General features: G+C 38.8%; 1 protein-coding gene across 1 annotated transcript in view; it reads left to right on the top strand.

The window, feature by feature from the left end:
* Nucleotides 1–2414: 2414 nt before the first annotated feature.
* Wdr33 (WD repeat domain 33) overlaps nt 2415–18405 on the top strand; it is a 162561-nt gene continuing 146570 nt past the window's right edge. The window contains exons 1-3 of the mRNA XM_070079498.1: nt 2415–2435; nt 3098–3233; nt 17040–17091. Coding sequence (XP_069935599.1) covers nt 2415–2435; nt 3098–3233; nt 17040–17091 — 209 coding nt within the window. The remainder of the gene's footprint in view (nt 2436–3097; nt 3234–17039; nt 17092–18405) is intronic.

Below are 18405 nucleotides of genomic sequence, written 5' to 3'. Positions count from 1 at the left end.
TCTCAAAACTCCAGACCGTCGCATTAGCCACTGAGCCAGCTAGCTTCAATAAGATTCATCCAACTAGGTATTTGAGGCTTTGAGGGGACTTGAGCTAGAGTTCGTCACTTCCATGCTAGCTGGAGATTTGTCTGTAAAAACTTGCATTTGTGGACACAGTGGTACCTATGCTAACCTTCCTATAGTGTAGAAATATACCTAGTTGGATGAATCTTATTGAAGCTAGCTGGACCAGTGGCTAACACGACGATCCAGAGTTTTGAGACTCTCTGTTCGCGAGTTCAAACCCCACCCTTGGTATGGTTTGTTTGCAATCGTGTCATTATGATTTCATGAGTCGTGTTGACGGTTTTGAGGGGACTTGAGCTAGAGTTCATCACGGCCATGCTAGCGGGAGATTCGTCTGTAAAAACTTGCATTTGTGAACACAGTGGTACCTTTGCTAACCTTCCTATGGTGTAGAAATATACCTAGTTGGACGAATCTTATTGTAGCTAGCTGGCCCAGTGGCTAACGCGACGGTCTGGAATTTTGAAACTCTCTGACTGCGGGTTCAAACCCCACCCGTTGTATGGTTTGTTTGCAATTGCGTCATTATGATTTCGTGAGTCATGTTGATGGCTTTAAGGGGACTTGAGCTAGAGTTTGTCACAGCCATGCTAGTGGGAGATTTGTCTGTAAAAACTTGCATTTGTGGACATAATGGTGCCTATGCTAACCTTCCTATGGTGTAGAAATATACCTAGTTGGAAGAATCCTATTGTGGCTAACTGGCCCAGTGGCTAACACGACGGTCTGGAGCTTTGAGACTCTCTGACCACGGGTTCAAATCCCACCTGTGGTATGGTTTGTTTGCAATTGTGTCATTACGGAGTCGTGATTGTTGATTTGTTTTTCCCATATTTCCTGGCAAGTTCTAGCACTTGAACACCTCTCTCATGCTTTTCAACAACAGCTTTCTTAACCCTTCCAAGGTCCGTACCGTAGATCTACGGCTTTACGTTCAGGGTCCAAACCGTAGATCTACGTCATGAGCTCAGCTCACTCTGATAAACTGTGAGTGGTAAATTTGGGCCTAGATATGAGAGAATACATCTGTGTGGTATGTGTGCACCACATAAAACAAATCCTGCAGCACACTGTGTATAATGAGAGAAAAAAACTGAGACCGTGATTTTCGATTAAAACAGCGACTTTGCAGCGTTTTTTCATATGTTTTTTATAGTTGTATTTGTGATTTCTTGGTCTCATTTGATAGAATGGAAGACATATTACAGAAATAGAGATAACTTTGATTGGTTTTAGCACTGGAAATGGCTTGAAACTGAGCTCAAAGTAGCATAAATGTTAAATTTTTGCCGATGTTCAAGAGTAAACAAATCACGTCACAAGTCTAATACATGTTGGCTGGTAGGCCTAATATACATTCACAAATGTGTTGATGATATTTATACAATTATTACAATATTGCATAACAGTAAATCTTCTATTTTTTGGTGTGAATAAAAATTCATTATGTGAATAAAATATCGAAATGGAATTTATTTGTAAAGCCTCAAAACATAACTAATGAACAGATGAAATGTTTAGTGCCAGGAATACCTACATTGTTTATTCTGGACACTATTTTGAAATTGGAATATTTTGAACTTTGTGTTAAATTGGCCAAATTACCAATTTCCGGTCGCTTTATTTTGTAGTTAAAACAGTTGACTTGGCGATTTCTTGTGCTCAATCAATAGAATAGAAGTACTACTAGTGAAATAGCTAAGAATTTGGTCGATTGGAATAATGTAATTGGCCTAAAATGGAAGTCAAAGTCGGCAAAATCGCCGATTCGTAAATATCGCTGACACATCAAAATTCACGAGAGCATAATTTCGTCAATTTTCTATCAAATTTCGTACTTTTTGTTTTATTACATTCACAAAAAGATTCTCTGCCATTTCATAAGAAAAAATAAATTTTTTTTTTTTTGAAAATTCTTGGACACTGGGGCACCACTTCAGATTTTGGCCTTGGACCCTGAAAGGGTTAAATTCCATTGTGTTTATCACTTTTTTACTTGCCAAAGGAACATTACTAGGAAGTTTTTTTGGGGTCATGGTTACTTATTTCCCAGTTGCAATTAATCGCTAACCACGAAAATCAATGAATTATGGCAAAATGTTTGGATGAATGAGCAGAAGCTTCCTCACTCGCCCAGACACAAAGTGAGACTGACCCGTGAGCAGCTGGCGGTGGCGTGTTGGTGCGTACCATACATCCAATAAGTGAAATAATGGTCAATAACTGGGAACCGAAAAGCCAGCTGATAACCGAGTTGGCCGTTAAGCAGGACGGCCGATAACCTAGGGTCCACTGTATTAAGAATTGTATGTTTACAGTCCTTTGGGTGGGTGTAGGTGGAAATTATGGGGGAATTACAGATAACGGTAAGTCTGTAATGTTTTGGATGTGTTCATGATACTAAAAAAGAGAATTGGGTGGTTTTCATTCGATTTGCTGATGATGGGGTGTGTTGTGGAGATGAGATGTTTTTTAATGGATGTTTTGAAAATGGTGGTTGAGTCTGAGGTTCTAGAGTTTTCAGGCAGGGAGTTCCAGATTCTAGGTCCTTGTATATACATCGAGTTTTTGTATAGTTTTAGCCGGACACTGGGAATGTCATAGAGATTTTTGTGTCTAGTGTCGTGTCTATGGGTTCTGTTGCAACTATCAAGAAATCGTTTTAGTTCCGGGTTAAAATTAGAGTTTATGGTTCTTTAAACGTAGGTTGCACAATAGTAGGTGTGAATGTTCTGTATGGTGAGTAGGTTTAGGTCTTTGAAGAGTGGGGGTGTGTGCTGTCTTGCATTGGATTGCATGATAATTCTCACTGTGGCTTTCTGTTGGGCTATTATCAGCTTTAGGTAAGTTGCTGTTGTTGATGCCCAGGCACAAATAGCATAGGTGAGGTGGAGATAGATGAGTGAATAGTGTAGTGTGAGTAGTGCTGATTGTGGTATGTAGTAACATACATGTATCTTGGAGAGGATCCCAACTGTTTTGGATACTTTTTTTTTGTTATTTGTTGGATATGGGTGTTGAATTTCAGGTTGCTGTCAAGGTGCAGGCCCAGGAATTTGCCCTCTTTATGTCTAGCAATAGGAGTGTTGTCAGTTGTGATGTTCAGCTGGGCAGCACCCGTTCTGTTTCCAAACAAAATGTAGAAGGTTTTGTCAGTATTAAGTGTAAGTTTATTAGCAGTCATCCAGGTCGATATTTTTACTAGTTCTTCATTAACAATATTGCTAAGTGAGGCAAGATTAGGGTGGGAGATGACATAAGCTTAAGGTGTTGTGAAACAAAAGGTAGATCATTGGTGTATAAAAGGAAGAGCAGGGGAGCAAGGACACTTCCCTGTGGTACTCCAGTATCCGTGGTCTTGTTGATGAGGTTGTGTCCTTAATAGAGATGTATTGCTGCCTGTTAGTCAGGTAGGATTTGAAATATGTAAGTGCCTGGCCTCTTATGCCATAATGCTCAAGTTTGTGGAGTAGGATGCTGTGGTCTACTCTATCAAATGCTTTCATTAGGTTGATAAAGAGTCCTAATGGAAATTCATTTTTTTTCAAGTGCAGTGTAAAGCAGGTCTAGCATTTTTACAATTGTGTCATTTGTGCTTTTGCTTTTTCTGAAGCCAGATTGACAGGGGTTGAGGATGCTTTGCGCTGTTATAAAAGACTATAATCTCTTGTGTATAAGTTTCTCGAATAGCAATGGCAAGTTTAAAATTGGCCTGTAGTTGTTTACATCTGTGGCGTCACCACCTTTGTGTATTGGTGTGACCATGGCTATCTTGAGTAGTGCCGGGAAAGTGCTGGTTTCTAGTGGTTTGTTAAAGAGTAATAAAATAGCAGGTGAGTGAACATGAGCTGCTCGTTTGTACAATAACGGAGGAACTTGAGCCAGATTTCCTGACTTATTTTTAAGTATTTTAATAATCACAGTGACTTCTGTGGGTTCGGTTGGTGCAAGATAGGAGGAGGTTGGAAAATTCCCATCTAAGTAATCGCCTGCTTGGGCGTTGGTACCTGGGATTTTACAGGTGAGATTTGATCCTGTGGTTGAAAAAGTCATTTATCTTGTTAACTGCATCAATAGGCTGTTATTGGGCTTCATTTGAGTTAGTTAGGACAATATCCCTGTTTTTTTTAGTTGGTCCCTAGAATATGAGAGAGTGTCTTCCAGGTCTTTTTTATATATATTCTTGTTTTGGTGAACCTACTGGAGTAGTACAGGTGCTTAGCCATTCTTATTAGGTCTGGAGTTTTGAGACTCTCTTATCGCGGGTTCTATCCCCGCCCGTGGTATGGTTAGGTTGGTGAGAACTGATGCATTTTGTTTGACAATAACTCAATTTATTAAGCCCTGTCTATATTTTTTTCGTACTTGTGTTTCTTATCAGTGAATCTTAGTATGCTGTTGGTTAGCCACGGGCAACTTAGCCGTTTATTCGTAATCTGTTTCATTTTTTATGGGACAATGTTTGTTGTATAGTCTAAGTAGTCTGGTTAGAAATACAGTGGTACCTTGAATTTCAAACAGCTCCCAACTCTAACAGTTATGTAAGTGTATTTTTGGGGGTCTGAAATGGACTAATCTAATTTATATTATTCCTTATGGGAACAAATTCATTAGGTAACAGCACATGAACAGCCTTCTGGAGTGAATTAAGGCCGATATTTGGGGTTCCACTGTATGTCTATCCAATCATTGATACCATTAGCCTCGGGGAATTCTGTGGGCCAGTCAATCTTACCTAGCTCTGTTGTGAAGTTACTTATTGAAACCTCGTCATGGAGTCTAAAAGAGACCTTTTTGTATTCCAGTGGTTGTTTACCAATGTTTCTTAAGAAGTTGGAGTAGTGATCAGTAGTACTATCTGTGATTATCCTTGATTTAAGGGGTGCTAGTATATTAGTCCATATATGGTCAATTATGGTTGCTCTTGTCTCAGTTCAATTCAAAGTTTATTCTCTATAAAGATTACAATGCTGAGTTTACAGAATTTGGTTATTGTGTGGTTTACATGTAGTAAAGTACTAATTACAGAGGGTGCCACTAGAACACCTAGCATGGCTAGGCATTTTGGGCAGACTTAGATTAATTCTTAAATTTAAAATATTACAAATTATGAGGTAAGTTGGTATTATGGCTAAGTGACTAAATACTAGTTTGTGAGTTTAGCAATGTGAATGCTTTTGTTTTGGCACAATACATAGTTTCAGTATTGCTGTATCACAGGCCAACTTATGACGTTAGGATTCATTATTTTAAGATTGAGATTAATATTTCTGTTTATGGTCAAATGGGTGAGTGAGTGTAAGTGTGAACCACCAGGTGGTATTCGTGTAATTAGGTGACGGGGTGTATCAGGGAGATAAGATGTTTTCTAATGGTAGTTTTGAAGGTGATGAATGTGTCTGCAGTTCTAGAGTTTTCAGGTAGGGTGTTCCAGATTTTAGGGCCTTTGACATACATTGAATTTTTGTAAAGGTTTAGTCGGACACGGGGAATGTCATAGAGATGTTTGTGTCTGGTGTTATGCCTGTGGGTTCTGTCACAACTATCAAGAAAGCATTTTAGGTCAAGGTTAATGTTGGAATTTAAGGTCCTGTAGATGTAGATTGCATAGTAGTAAGTGTGGATGTACTGAACAGGGAGTAAGTTTAGATCTATGAAGAGTGGGGGGGTGTGTTGCCAGGGATGGGATTTAGTGATTATTCTTACTGCGGCTGTAGCCTGGTTGGTTTTCTTATAGTTGGTAAGAGTATTGTGTTGTTCATATTGTTGATGAAATCAGTTACTGGCTGGTCATCTGTTAGGCCAAGGTTAATGTTAAAGTCTCCAGCTAGGAGAAAGTGATGCTTGTTCATTTGGTTGTTTGTGATTAATATCTTCAATTTATCGCTAAAATTGGGAATGTTTGTATGAGGCAACCGGTAAATGGCACCGATTGTCATAGGAGTCTTAAGGTTTTTTGTAGTAAAATTTGCAACAATGTATTCTCTACTTTTATCACTATAGCAAGTGGTATTACAACATGATAGTTCATTGGAGTAATAGATGGCAATACCACCCCCAACTTGGTATGGTCTGCAGTTGTGGATTACTGTGTATCCTGGTAGTTGGTATATATCTATTGTGTCCTGTTTAAGCCAGGTTTCAATGAGAATAATTCAGGAGAAGATTGCCTTTAGAGACTCAAGGAGTGCCAGGAGGTCATCATAGTGTTTTGTTAGGGACATAATATTGTAATTGAGAACTGTAGTATTTCTGGTATTACTTAAAACAGTGCTGGCTTGTGATGCTGTGTAATAGAGGCAGTTACTTTCCATTAAATTTTGATTGAGAGTTAGATTATATAGATTTAGGTCTGGGTCTAATTGATTATTCAGCATTTAGGCTAAATGGTAATTATTTATATTATTTATTGTATGTAGAGCTCCAATAATGATATCTGTACTAAAGGGATGTTTGGACAATGTTTGTGCAGAGGTGGGTGACATTTAGGTATGCATGCAGAAAGCCGTTGTTATTCAGAGTATTTCGGGCAGTAACTAATTGATTGCTTATACAGTGGACCCCCCGGTTAACGAACTTTTTTCATTCCAGTAGTATGTTCAGGTGCCAGTACTGACCGAATTTTTTCCCATAAGGAATATTGTGAAGTAGATTAGTCATTTTCAGACCCCCAAACATACACGTACAAACGCACTTACGTAAATACACTTACATAATTGGTCGCATTTGGAGGTGATCGTTATGCGGGGGTCCACTGTATATACGGTCTCTAAGGGGCTCATCAACCCTGGAGAGTTCCAGACTATGGAGCTGAACTCTTCTCCAGGCTGAGGTACTGACCACCTCAAACTATTTCTCCAAGGTTGATAGACTGATTACATCATCTTCATTTTGCTACTACTCTTGTCTACAGTACATCCTCCTCTATATTTGACTGATGAAACCTACTGTGTAGGCGAAACATTTCAACAATGAAGATACCCAACTGTTGCACATGTGTCTTAATCATCAACTTGTTAGTATTTTATACCATTTTCAATATTTATATTATCTTTCATAAATTAAATATAGGACAGAAAAATTAATTATCCTGTGAGGCTGAAGTAGTATACAAATGACAAAATTCCTCAACGTGAAAGACTTGAGAGAGGCACCCTTGTAGAAGGATGTAGATGTGGGAAAGACCCTGAAGTAGTATACAAATGACAAAATTCCTCAACGTGAAAGACTTGAGAGAGGCACCCTTGTAGAAGGATGTAGATGTGGGAAAGATGAGAGAGGCACCCTTGTAGAAGGATGTAGATGTGGGAAAGATGAGAGAGGCATTCTCTTAGAAGGATGGAGATGTAGGAAATTTGGTAACTTAACAGGGTTGTTAATCCTTAACCCTTTGAGGGTCGACAGGCCCTCTCCGAAACTCGTTCTCAGGGTCGGCCAAATTTAAAAAAAAAAAAATTATTTTCTCTCATGAAAAGATAGAGAATCTTTTCCCGATCATAAAGACACCAAAAGTTTGAAATTTGATAGAAAACTTACGGAATTATGCTCTCGCAAATTTAGCGGTCTCGGCGATGTTTACGCATCGGCGATTTTTCCCACTTTGATCCCCATTTTCGGCCAATTTCACTGTACTAGTCGACAAAAAACATGAATATTTCGCTAGAACTCCATTTTTTCTATCGAATGTTAAACTGTCTGGATCCCAGAAATTAATATTTATTTTCTTCTAAAATGGTACAGTGTCTTTTTCTGAAGGTAATGTCATCAGAATTACAAAATTTCCTGGAAAACTTACAGAATTACTCAGTCTGGGTACAATTTACACATCAGCAATTTTGCCCATTTTGAATCAGTTTTTAAGCCGGTTCCATTGCTCCATTTGACAAAATTCTTAGGTATTGTACTAGTATGCCTTCTGTTCTGTTGACTGAACACAAGAAACTACCCATTCAACTGTCAAAACTGTCCTATACAGTGCATAGAAGTCAGCAGTTTGGCCAGTTTTACACAAAATTCAAATAATTCAAATTTAAAAATAAAGTTCAAAATAAACAATGTAGACATTCCAGGCACTAAAACTACATTACATGTGTTCATTAACCATGTCCCCAGGCTTCTCCTGTATTGTACTTGCCTTTCATTTTGAATTCATCATCACAAAAAAAAAAAGATTTTCCCTATTTCTCGAATAGTAAAATATAACTAGGAATGATTGGTCATGGTTTACAGCATTTCAATAATTGAATCAGATCTCATAACATACTGGGGATGTAGCCCTTAGCCATCCTTGGGGAAATTGGCAAAACTGAATATTTCCATTACCTTTGCCAAATTTCAAGTTACTTCTGATCTTGAAACCATTCCATTAAATGATGCCAAGAAACAGCCAATAAAACCATAAAATCCATCTTTGAAAACACCTTCAAGAAGCTTTTTTAACCCTTTGACTGTCACAAGCCCCTTTCTGAATCCGTCATTCTATGTCAAAAAATTTTTGGAAAAAAAAATTATTTTTTCTTATGAAATGATAGAGAATCTTTTCCCGATGGTAATGACACCAAAAGTACGAAATGTGGTTGAAAATTCACGGAATTACGCTCCCGTGAAGTTAGCGGTCTTGGTGACATATACGCATCGGCGATTTCGCCAACTTTGAGCCCTGTTTTTGGCCAATTCCGTTGTTCCAGTTGACCAAACTCATAGCTATTTCAAAATAGTGTCCAGAATAAACAATGTAGACATTCTTGGCACTAAAATAACATATCCTCTGTTCATTAGTCATTCATTTTTACAATAATGCAGACTACTGCATTATTGTAAAAATGGTATAAATAATATCAGTGCACTCTTCAGGTCACTTGTTCTATCTAGGCTGGAATATTGCTGCACTCTAACAGCACCTTTCAAGGCAGGTGAAATTGCCGACCTAGAAAATGTACAGAGAACTTTCACGGCGCGCATAACGGAGATAAAACACCTCAATTACTGGGAGCACTTGAGGTTTCTAAACCTGTATTCCCTGGAACGCAGGAGGGAGAGATACATGATTATATACACCTGGAAAATCCTAGAGGGACTAGTACCGAACTTGCACACGAAAATCACTCACTACGAAAGCAAAAGACTTGGCAGACGATGCACCATCCCCCCAATGAAAAGCAGGGGTGTCACTAGCACGTTAAGAGACCATACAATAAGTGTCAGGGGCCCGAGACTGTTCAACTGCCTCCCAGCACACATAAGGGGGATTACCAACAGACCCCTGGCAGTCTTCAAGCTGGCACTGGACAAGCACCTAAAGTCAGTTCCTGATCAGCCAGGCTGTGGCTCGTACGTTGGTTTGCGTGCAGCCAGCAGCAACAGCCTGGTTGATCAGGGGCTGATCCACCAGGAGGCCTGGTCACAGACCGGGCCGCGGGGGCGTTGACCCCCGAAACTCTCTCCAGGTAAACTCCAGGCACTAGTGAAAGAACATTAGACTCCCCAGTTGACATGTATTGGACGTGTGGTGTGATTTGCTTACTCCTGAACATTGGTAAAAATCGAACATTTCTGCTACTTTGAGCTCAATTTCGAGATTGTTTTCATCATGAAACTAATAAAAATCATCTCTGTTTCTGTAAAATGTTTTCCATTTTATCACGTGAGACCATGGAAACGAGAATACAATGATAAATACTATACGAAAACACACCTCAAAGTCAGCGTTTTAATAAAAAAATACGGCCAGTTTTTTTTTCTCATTATGCACTGTGTGCTGCAGGATTTTTTTTATGTGGTGCACACTGACCACACAGACCCATTCTCTCACATGTGGGCCTACCAACTTTCTCCTGCTTGATTTGAAGCCGCTAGAATTTACGCGTATAAATACGTCCGAAACAGTGGTGCGTAAGTCGTATATATACGACCAAAACAGTCAAAGGGTTAAACCAAATACGAGGTTAGAGTTTTGCTTTTCCCATTATGCACTGCGTGGGGCAAGATTTTTTTTTTTTTGTAATGTACACACTCACTTCACAGACCCATTCTCTCATATCTGGGCCAAAATTTGCCACTCACAGCTTATCTGAGGGAGCTGTGTTCAAAACATAGTTTTATTTGAATGATCTTGGCATCAATACCATAGATCTTTGTGATGGCCACTCAGAGGGTTAATTCTTTAAAAGTGGGCAATGATGCTTGCGAGGAACTTTTATCTGAGTGAATTAGAGCTACCCTTCTCTTCTTTGAATCAAACCTGATTACTCACCATTTGCCAGGTACTGTATCACCCCTATGAACTTAGCACCACCCCATGAATATAATAATACTCTAATAATAGTAAGAGGATTGTCAGGAAAACATGCTATGGTAATGTTGAAGTGGTTACTGTTGAGTGGAGATTATCAGGTTTTGAGGCACCTTAAGGGGTTTGAGGCTGAAAGAGCATGACAGAGAAGTTCTGTGATTCCTCGTTGAAGAGAAATTCTTAGAAGGAAATTGTCCATTTAATGTGCTATATAAAAGATTGGTTCTTGAGTGCCTGTTCTCTGAAGAACAGGCACTCCAGAGTAATAAAATCCTAAATTATTTTTTTTTTCAACAAACTGGTCATATCCCATGAAGGCAGGGTGACCCAAAAAGAAAAATGGAAGTTTTTCTTTTTAAATTTGGTAATTTATACAGGATAAGGGGTTACCAGCCCCTTGCTTGCCTCTTACAACATGCATGGCTTATGGAGGAAGAATTCTTTTCTGCTTCCTCCACTGATAATGATTATTATTATTGTTATAATACTGTAATAGGTTTTTGTGCTTATACCTCACATTCAACTTAATTACACAGATATTTTTATACTTGAATTTACTGACAATGAGCTGTTATCTTAACTTCGCTTATTTCAAATTTCAGCTTTATATAGAATATACTGTCCTCAGGATTCCACCCACATCAGTCAGAAAATGCCCTGGTATCAATTTATTGTTAGTTGAACAGGGACAACAAGTGTGAGTCTTGCCTGTATATCTGTTTGAACCTGGGTCATTTAGTCAAGAAATAAGACACATGACTCAACCACTTGCATAAACTTCAATTTAATTTTTGAGTTAATAGCACTTAATATAAAAGTTTTGATTATTGAATGTCCACAAAGCCCTTGTCTTATTCTTTTTTTTTTTAACTCAAAATGATAATAGATATGAATGTGCTGCTGTCTGCTTATGATAGATGACCTATAAGAGTTTTATGCAACCTCAGAGGTGTCTAATCTATGTAATCTCAACACATGCACCTTTAGTGATCTGTAACACAACCAATACTCCAGTTCATTCCAGGTATTGACTAACATGTCCACTATGAAAAACTACAAAAGCCATATAATGTCATCCTTTATTGATAACAGTTTGCTCACACAATGGGCTTATGAAGTCACAAACAGATAAACCTCTCCAGGTTTATCTGATTGTAACTTGATATGCCACACTGTATGAGCAAAATGTCATCATTATGGGACTGCATTATACAGCATTTGTGTCATTTTTTATTTATTTATTTATTTTTTAACACATCGGCCGTGTCCCACCGAGGCAGGGTGACCCAAAAAGAAAGAAAAAAACTTTCATCATCATTCAACACTTTCACCATCACTCATACATAATCACTGTCTTTGCAGAGGTGCTCAGATATGACAGCCTAGACATCTTTCCAAACTGCCAATATCCCAAACCCCTTCTTTAAAGTGCAGGCATTGTACTACCCATTTCCAGGACTCAAGTCCAGTAACTGGTTTCCCTGATTCCCTTCACAAAATATTACCCTGCTCACACTCCAACAGCTTGTCAGGTCCGAGAACCTATTTGTCTCCATTCACTCCAATCTAACGCTCACGCACACATGTTGGAAGTACAAGCCTCTCGCCCACAAAACCTCCTTTAACCCCTTCTTCCAGCCTTTTTGAAGATGACCCCTACCCCACCTTCCTTACACTACAGATTTATACACTCTCAAAGTCATACTATTTTGTTCCATCTTCTCTAAATGTCCGAACCACCTCAACAACTCCTCAGCTCTCTGGATAATACTTTTAGTAACCCCTCACCTGCTCCTAATTTCCAAAATACGGATTTCCTGCATTATGTCCACACTGCACATTGCCCTCAGACACGAGATCTCCACTGCCTCCAGTCTTCTCCTTGTTGCGACATTCATCACCCATGCTTCACACACCCATGTAAGAGTATTGGTATAACTATATTTCTCATACATTCCCCTCTTTGCTTTCATGGATAACATTCTTTGTCTCCACAGACTCCTCAGTGCACCACTCAACTTTTTTCCCTCATCAATTCTATGATTCATCTCGTGTTTCATAGACCCTTCTGCTGACAAGTCCGTTCCCAAATATCTGAATACATTCACTTCTTGCATTCTCTCTCCCTCCAATCTGATATTCAATCTTTAATTTAATTTTTTTTTAATTTCAGCATTTTATACCATTTCTGTCCATATGCAATATAACTTTTCTGATGCCATCATTTATTGCAGCACAGAGTGTTGTAACATCAGCTACTTGTATTATCTGAAAATCCTTCACCAACCCCAACAAGAGGACAAAAGGCATGATATTAGGGAAGCATCACACCCACTTCACGTTACAAAAATTATGCTATCATGTGCAGAGAACCACATTTTCATGTCATTTATTACTACTTTGTAATAAATTTTTGAAATTTGAAAAGATTTGGAAAAAAGAAATTGAGTTGTCTTTGTGTGGACAAGTGAGAAGAAGAATTAGACATATGTACAACATCTGGGTATCTTTATTGTAGACATCTTCCCATGCAGTGGCTTTATTAATACAAATTCAAGACAGCAGCCTTGGAGTTGGTGAAGAGTACAGTGGACCCCCACATAGCGATATTAATCCGTGCAAGAGAGCTCATTGTTATGCGAAATTATCGTTATGCGAATGAATTTTCCCCATAAGAAATAATGGAAATCAAATTAATCCGTGCAAGACACCCAAAAGTATGAAAAAAAAATTTTACCACATGAAATATACATTTTCCTACACACAAAGAGAAGGATACATGCACAATGATAGAGTAGTACATGCACAATATATATTGTGCATGTACTACTCTACTAAATGAAGAATAAATGACACTTACCTTTATTGAAGATGCAGCAATGACTGATGAGACACTGTGTCCTGGGAGTGCCTTTTCCTCCTGAGTACTGTAGGTCCTGTTTGGCATTTTCTTCCAGAACAGGCCTTATCACACTGTGTATGCCACTACGATTCTTAAATCTCTCAAACCAACCTTGCTGGCTTTAAATTCACCAATATGAGCACTAGTTCCAGGCATTTTTCCCTGTTCACCTGGGTGTTAGTCGACTGGTGTGGGTTGCATCCTGGGAGACAAGATTAAGGACCCCAATGGAAATAAGTTAGACAGTCTTCGATGACACTGACTTTTTTGGGTTATCCTGGGTGGCAAATCCTCTGGGGTTAATTGTTTCTTGGTATTCTCAATAAGCCACACCAACAACGGTGCTACAGCAGCAGCAGACGATGCTACAGCAGCAGCAGACGATGCTACAGCAGCAGCAGACGGTACTACAGCAGCAGCAGACGGTACTACAGCAGCAGCAGACGGTACTACAGCAGCAGCAGCAGCTGACGGTGGTACAACAGCAGCAGCAGCTGACAGTGCTACAGCAGCAGCAGACGATGCTACAGCAGCAGCAGACAATGCTACAGCAGCAGCAGACGATGCTACAGCAGCAGCAGATGGTACCACAGCAGCAGCAGCAGCTGACGGTGGTACAGCAGCAGCAGCAGCTGACGGTGCTACAGCAGCAGCAGCAGCAGCAGCTGACAGTGCAGCAGCAGCAGCTGACGGTGGTACAGCAGCAACAGCAGCTGTACCACCAATAGTAGCGATGGTTGATTGGGGTTTATTATACAACCTGGCCAGCTCGGAGACATGCACTCCACTTTCATACTTATCAATGATCTTTTTCTTCATCTCTATAGTAATTCTCACCCTTATTGCTGTAGGGTTGGCACTAGAAGCTTTCTTGGGGCCCATGGTCACTTATTTTGCAGATAAAATCACCAAAAACACTGTAATAATACGAAATGTTCCGATTGTATGCTTGGATGTTACCGCGGAGGCTGGCTGGTAAACAATGCCACCGGCGGAACATGTGAGCGTGGCTCAGGCCGCACATAGACGCGTCTCAGACGAACAGCGTTGAGCGGGTTTTTTAGCGGTATGGGAGGCAAAATCTTGGCGATAAAATGTTGCGGTATGCGGATTTAACGTTATGTAAGGCCAACGGTATGCGGGGGTCCACTGTACTCTTCACCAACTCCAAGCTGAGGGACTGATTACCTCATCTTTTGTAAATAATTCTACTGTCTTTCCATTATGTCCTTGAATTTGTATTGATAAAAACCACTGGATGGTGAAACATCCCCAATAAAGATACCCAGATGTGGCACGTGTCTAATTCTTCATCTTGATGGTAATGTTTACCATACACATACGACAAGTGAGAAAACACAGTAGTTAAAACAAAAAATATTTATACTCATGCAAGAGAGTGTAGCAAGTGCTCACCAGTGTTCTGTTAGATAAATAAAGTAATTAGTTATTAGTGCAAGTTTTTTTTTTTTTTGTGAAAGCTGCAGTATTTTGTTGTATTTAATTTTTGTCACCCACCAAAGCAGAGTGACCCAAAAAAGAAAAAAACACTTTCACTATCATTCAACATTTTCACCTTTATTCACACACAATCACCGTCCTTGCAGAGGTGCTCAGATATGGCAGTCTGCCGAAAATGCTGTGGCACAATACTGGCTTTCTTTGTACTTGACTAATCAAAATTGTAAATACACATTGTAACCTTGCAACCTTGCAAAGAAATAAAATCTTTATGTTATTATCTTTTATATCTTTAGCGAAGGGGTTGCTAACTCCTTGCTCCTGTTTTAAGCATTTATAACAAGTATGTTAAGTATGATTTCATACTTATTTTATTTTGCCTGTTTGAATTTTCAGGCCACTTAACCCTTTCAGGGTCCATGCCATAGATCTACAGCTTTACGTTCAGGGTCCAAACTGTAGATCTACGCCATGAGCTCAGCTCACTCTGATAAGCTGTGAGCAGTAAATTTGGGCCTAGATATGAGAGAATACATCTATGTGGTATGTGTGCACCACATAAAACAAATCCTGCAGCACACAGTGCATGAGAGAAAAAAAACTGAGACCGTAATTTTCGATTAAAACAGCAAATTTGCAGTGTTTTTTCATATGTTTTTTATAGTTGTATTTGCAATTTTTTGGTCTCATTTGATAGAATGAAAGATATTCTACAGAAATAGAGATGATTTTGATTGGTTTTAGTATGAGAAATGGCTTGAAACTGAGCTCAAAGTAGCAGAAATGTTAAATTTTTGCCAATGTTCAAGAGTAAACAAATGGCCTCACAAGTCTAATACATGACAGCTGTTGGGTCTAATATACATTCACAAATGTGGTGATCACCATACCATTTCCTACTAGGTAGACTGTTCCACTCATCAACTACCCTATTTCCAAACCAATACTTTCCTGTATCCTTTCTAAATCTAAACTTGTCTAATTTGAATCCATTACTGCAGGTTCTCTCTTGGAGGGATATACTCAAGACCTTGTTTATATCCCCTTTATTGATACCCATCTTCCAATTATACACTTCGATCATGTCTCCCCTCATTCTTTGTCTAACAAGTGAATGTAATTTAAGGGTCTTCAATCTTTCTTCATACTGAAGATTTCTAATGCTATGTATTAATTTAGTCATTCTACGCTGAATGTTTTCTAATGAATTTATGTCCATTCTGTAATATTGAGACCAGAACTGAGCTGCGTAATCTAGGTGAATCCTTACTAATGATGTATAAAGCTGTAATATAACCTCTGAACTTCTGTTGTTTACACTTCTTGATACATATCCAAGTAATCTGTTTGCCTTATTACGTACGCTTAGGCATTGCTGTCTTGATTTAAGGTTACTGCTTATCATAACCCCCAAGTCCTTCTCGCAATCTGTATGGCTGAGTTCTACATTATTTAACTTGTAAGTGCTAGGGTTATGGACACTCCCAAGCTTCAGAACTTTGCATTTATCTACACTGAACTGCATCTGCCGCTTTGCTGACCAGGTATCGAGTTTGTCTAAATCCTGGAAATATAAACACATATGCAGTATAATGTGATCCTTTATTGACTACGTTTCGCCCACACAGTGGGCTTTTTCAAGTCACAAAAAGAACTACCGGGGGTGGAAGGAACGCGAGTATTTATAGTTCTTTCCACCCCAGGTAGTTCTGTTTGTGACTTGAAAAAGCCCACTGTGTGGGCAAAACGTAGTCAATAAAGGATCACATTATACTGTATATGTGTTTATATTTTCATTGTGTCGGTATTTTATACCATTTATTTCCATTGTCTAAATCCTCCTGAAGTTCCCTGATATCTACGTTTGATTCAATTATCCTACCTATCTTTGTATCATCGGCGAATTTGCTCACATCACTTGTAATTCTCTCATCAAGATCATTTATATATATTATTAACAACAACAGGCCCAACACTGATCCCTGTGGAACGCCACTTGTTACAGATCCCCACTCGGATTTAACGCCATTTATGCGCTCTCTCTGCTTCTTGTCAGTGAGTCATGACTCGATCCATGAGAGCACTTTTCCCTCAATGCCATGAATTGCCACTTTCTTTAACTGTCTTTGGTGCAGTACTCTATCAAAAGCCTTACTAAAATCTAAATAAACAATATCAAATTCTTTATCGTGATCAACAGCCTCAAAAGGTTTACTGAGGAAAGTTAATAAATTAGACAAGCATGGCCTCTCGTGAATCCATGCTGAGTATCATTAATCAAATTATGCTTATCCAGATGGCTTCTTATAATCTCAGCTATAATTGACTCTAGTAATTTGCCTACAATTGAGGCCAGGCTTATCGGGCGGTAATTTGATGGTAACGACTTGTCTCCTGCTTTAAAAATAGGAATTACATTAGCCATCTTCCACATATCAAACACTACACCTGTTTGAAGAGATAAATTAAAAATATTAGTTAATGGTTCACAGAGTTCCATTTTGCATTCCTTAAGAACCCTTGAAAAAAGCTCATCAGGACCCGGCGACTTATTTTGTTTCAGTCGGTCTATTTGTTTCATAACCATTTCACTTGTGACTGTGATGTTACATAATTTATCTTCTTCTGGCCCACTATAAAAATTTATTACTGGGATATTGTTAGTGTCTTCCTGTGTAAAATCGAGAGAAAATAATTATTTAAAATCAAGCACATTTCATTCTCTTTGTCAGTAAAATGCCCAGAGTTATTTTTTAAGGGGGCCTATCTTATCTCTAACTTTTGTTTTATAAACCTGGAAAAAACTTTTTTGGTTAGTTTTCGAATCCTTAGCAACTTTAATTTCGTACTCCCGTTTAGCTTTTCTTATCCCCTTTTTAATGTCCCTCTTAATGTGAATATACTGATTCATAAGATGACTCTCACCTCTTTTGATACATCTATAAATTCTTTTCTTCTGCCCTAAAAGATATTTGAGCCTATTATTCATCCATTTTGGGTCATTTTTATTTGATTTAATTTCTTTATATGGGATAAATGTTCTTTGGGCAGCATATATAGTGTTCAGAAAGCTGTCATACTGATAGCTCTCTTTGTTACCCCAGTCAACAGAGGATAAGTGTTCTCTATTCCCATTGTAATCTGCTAAGGAAAAATTTGAGATCATTACTGCATTATCTCTACTGTCATACTTCCATTCTATGCTAAAGGTATATGATTTGTGATCGCTAGTGCCAAGTTCCTCTGTAATTTCTAAATTATTAACAAGGGTTTCCTTGTTTGCCAGAACCAAGTCAAGCAGGTTATTTCCCGTTGTAGGTTCTGTCACAAACTGCTTCAAAAAACAGTCCTGAACTACTTCTAAGAAGTCATTTGATTCTAAATTCCTAGTCAAGAAATTCCAATCAATCTGACTAAAGTTAAGGTCCCCTAGAATTACTACATTATCGTGCCTTGTGGTCTTAACAATTTCCTCCCATAGTAATTTCCCTTGGGCCCTATCTAAGTTTGGGGGACGGTATATCACTCCTAGAATCAATTTTTCATGCCCCTATGAAAATTCTATCCAGACAGTCTCTGTGTGTGTTACTTCAGACTTAATACCCGTTTTTATGCAACAGTTCAAGCGATCTCGGACATACAGTGCCACCCCACCCCCCTTATCGATACTTCTATCTACTTG

This window comes from Cherax quadricarinatus, chromosome 6 (assembly GCF_038502225.1).
Source record: "Cherax quadricarinatus isolate ZL_2023a chromosome 6, ASM3850222v1, whole genome shotgun sequence".
NCBI lineage: Eukaryota > Metazoa > Arthropoda > Malacostraca > Decapoda > Parastacidae > Cherax > Cherax quadricarinatus.
The sequence above is the reverse complement of the archived record's forward strand: the minus strand, read 5'-3'. Positions and strand labels throughout refer to the sequence as shown.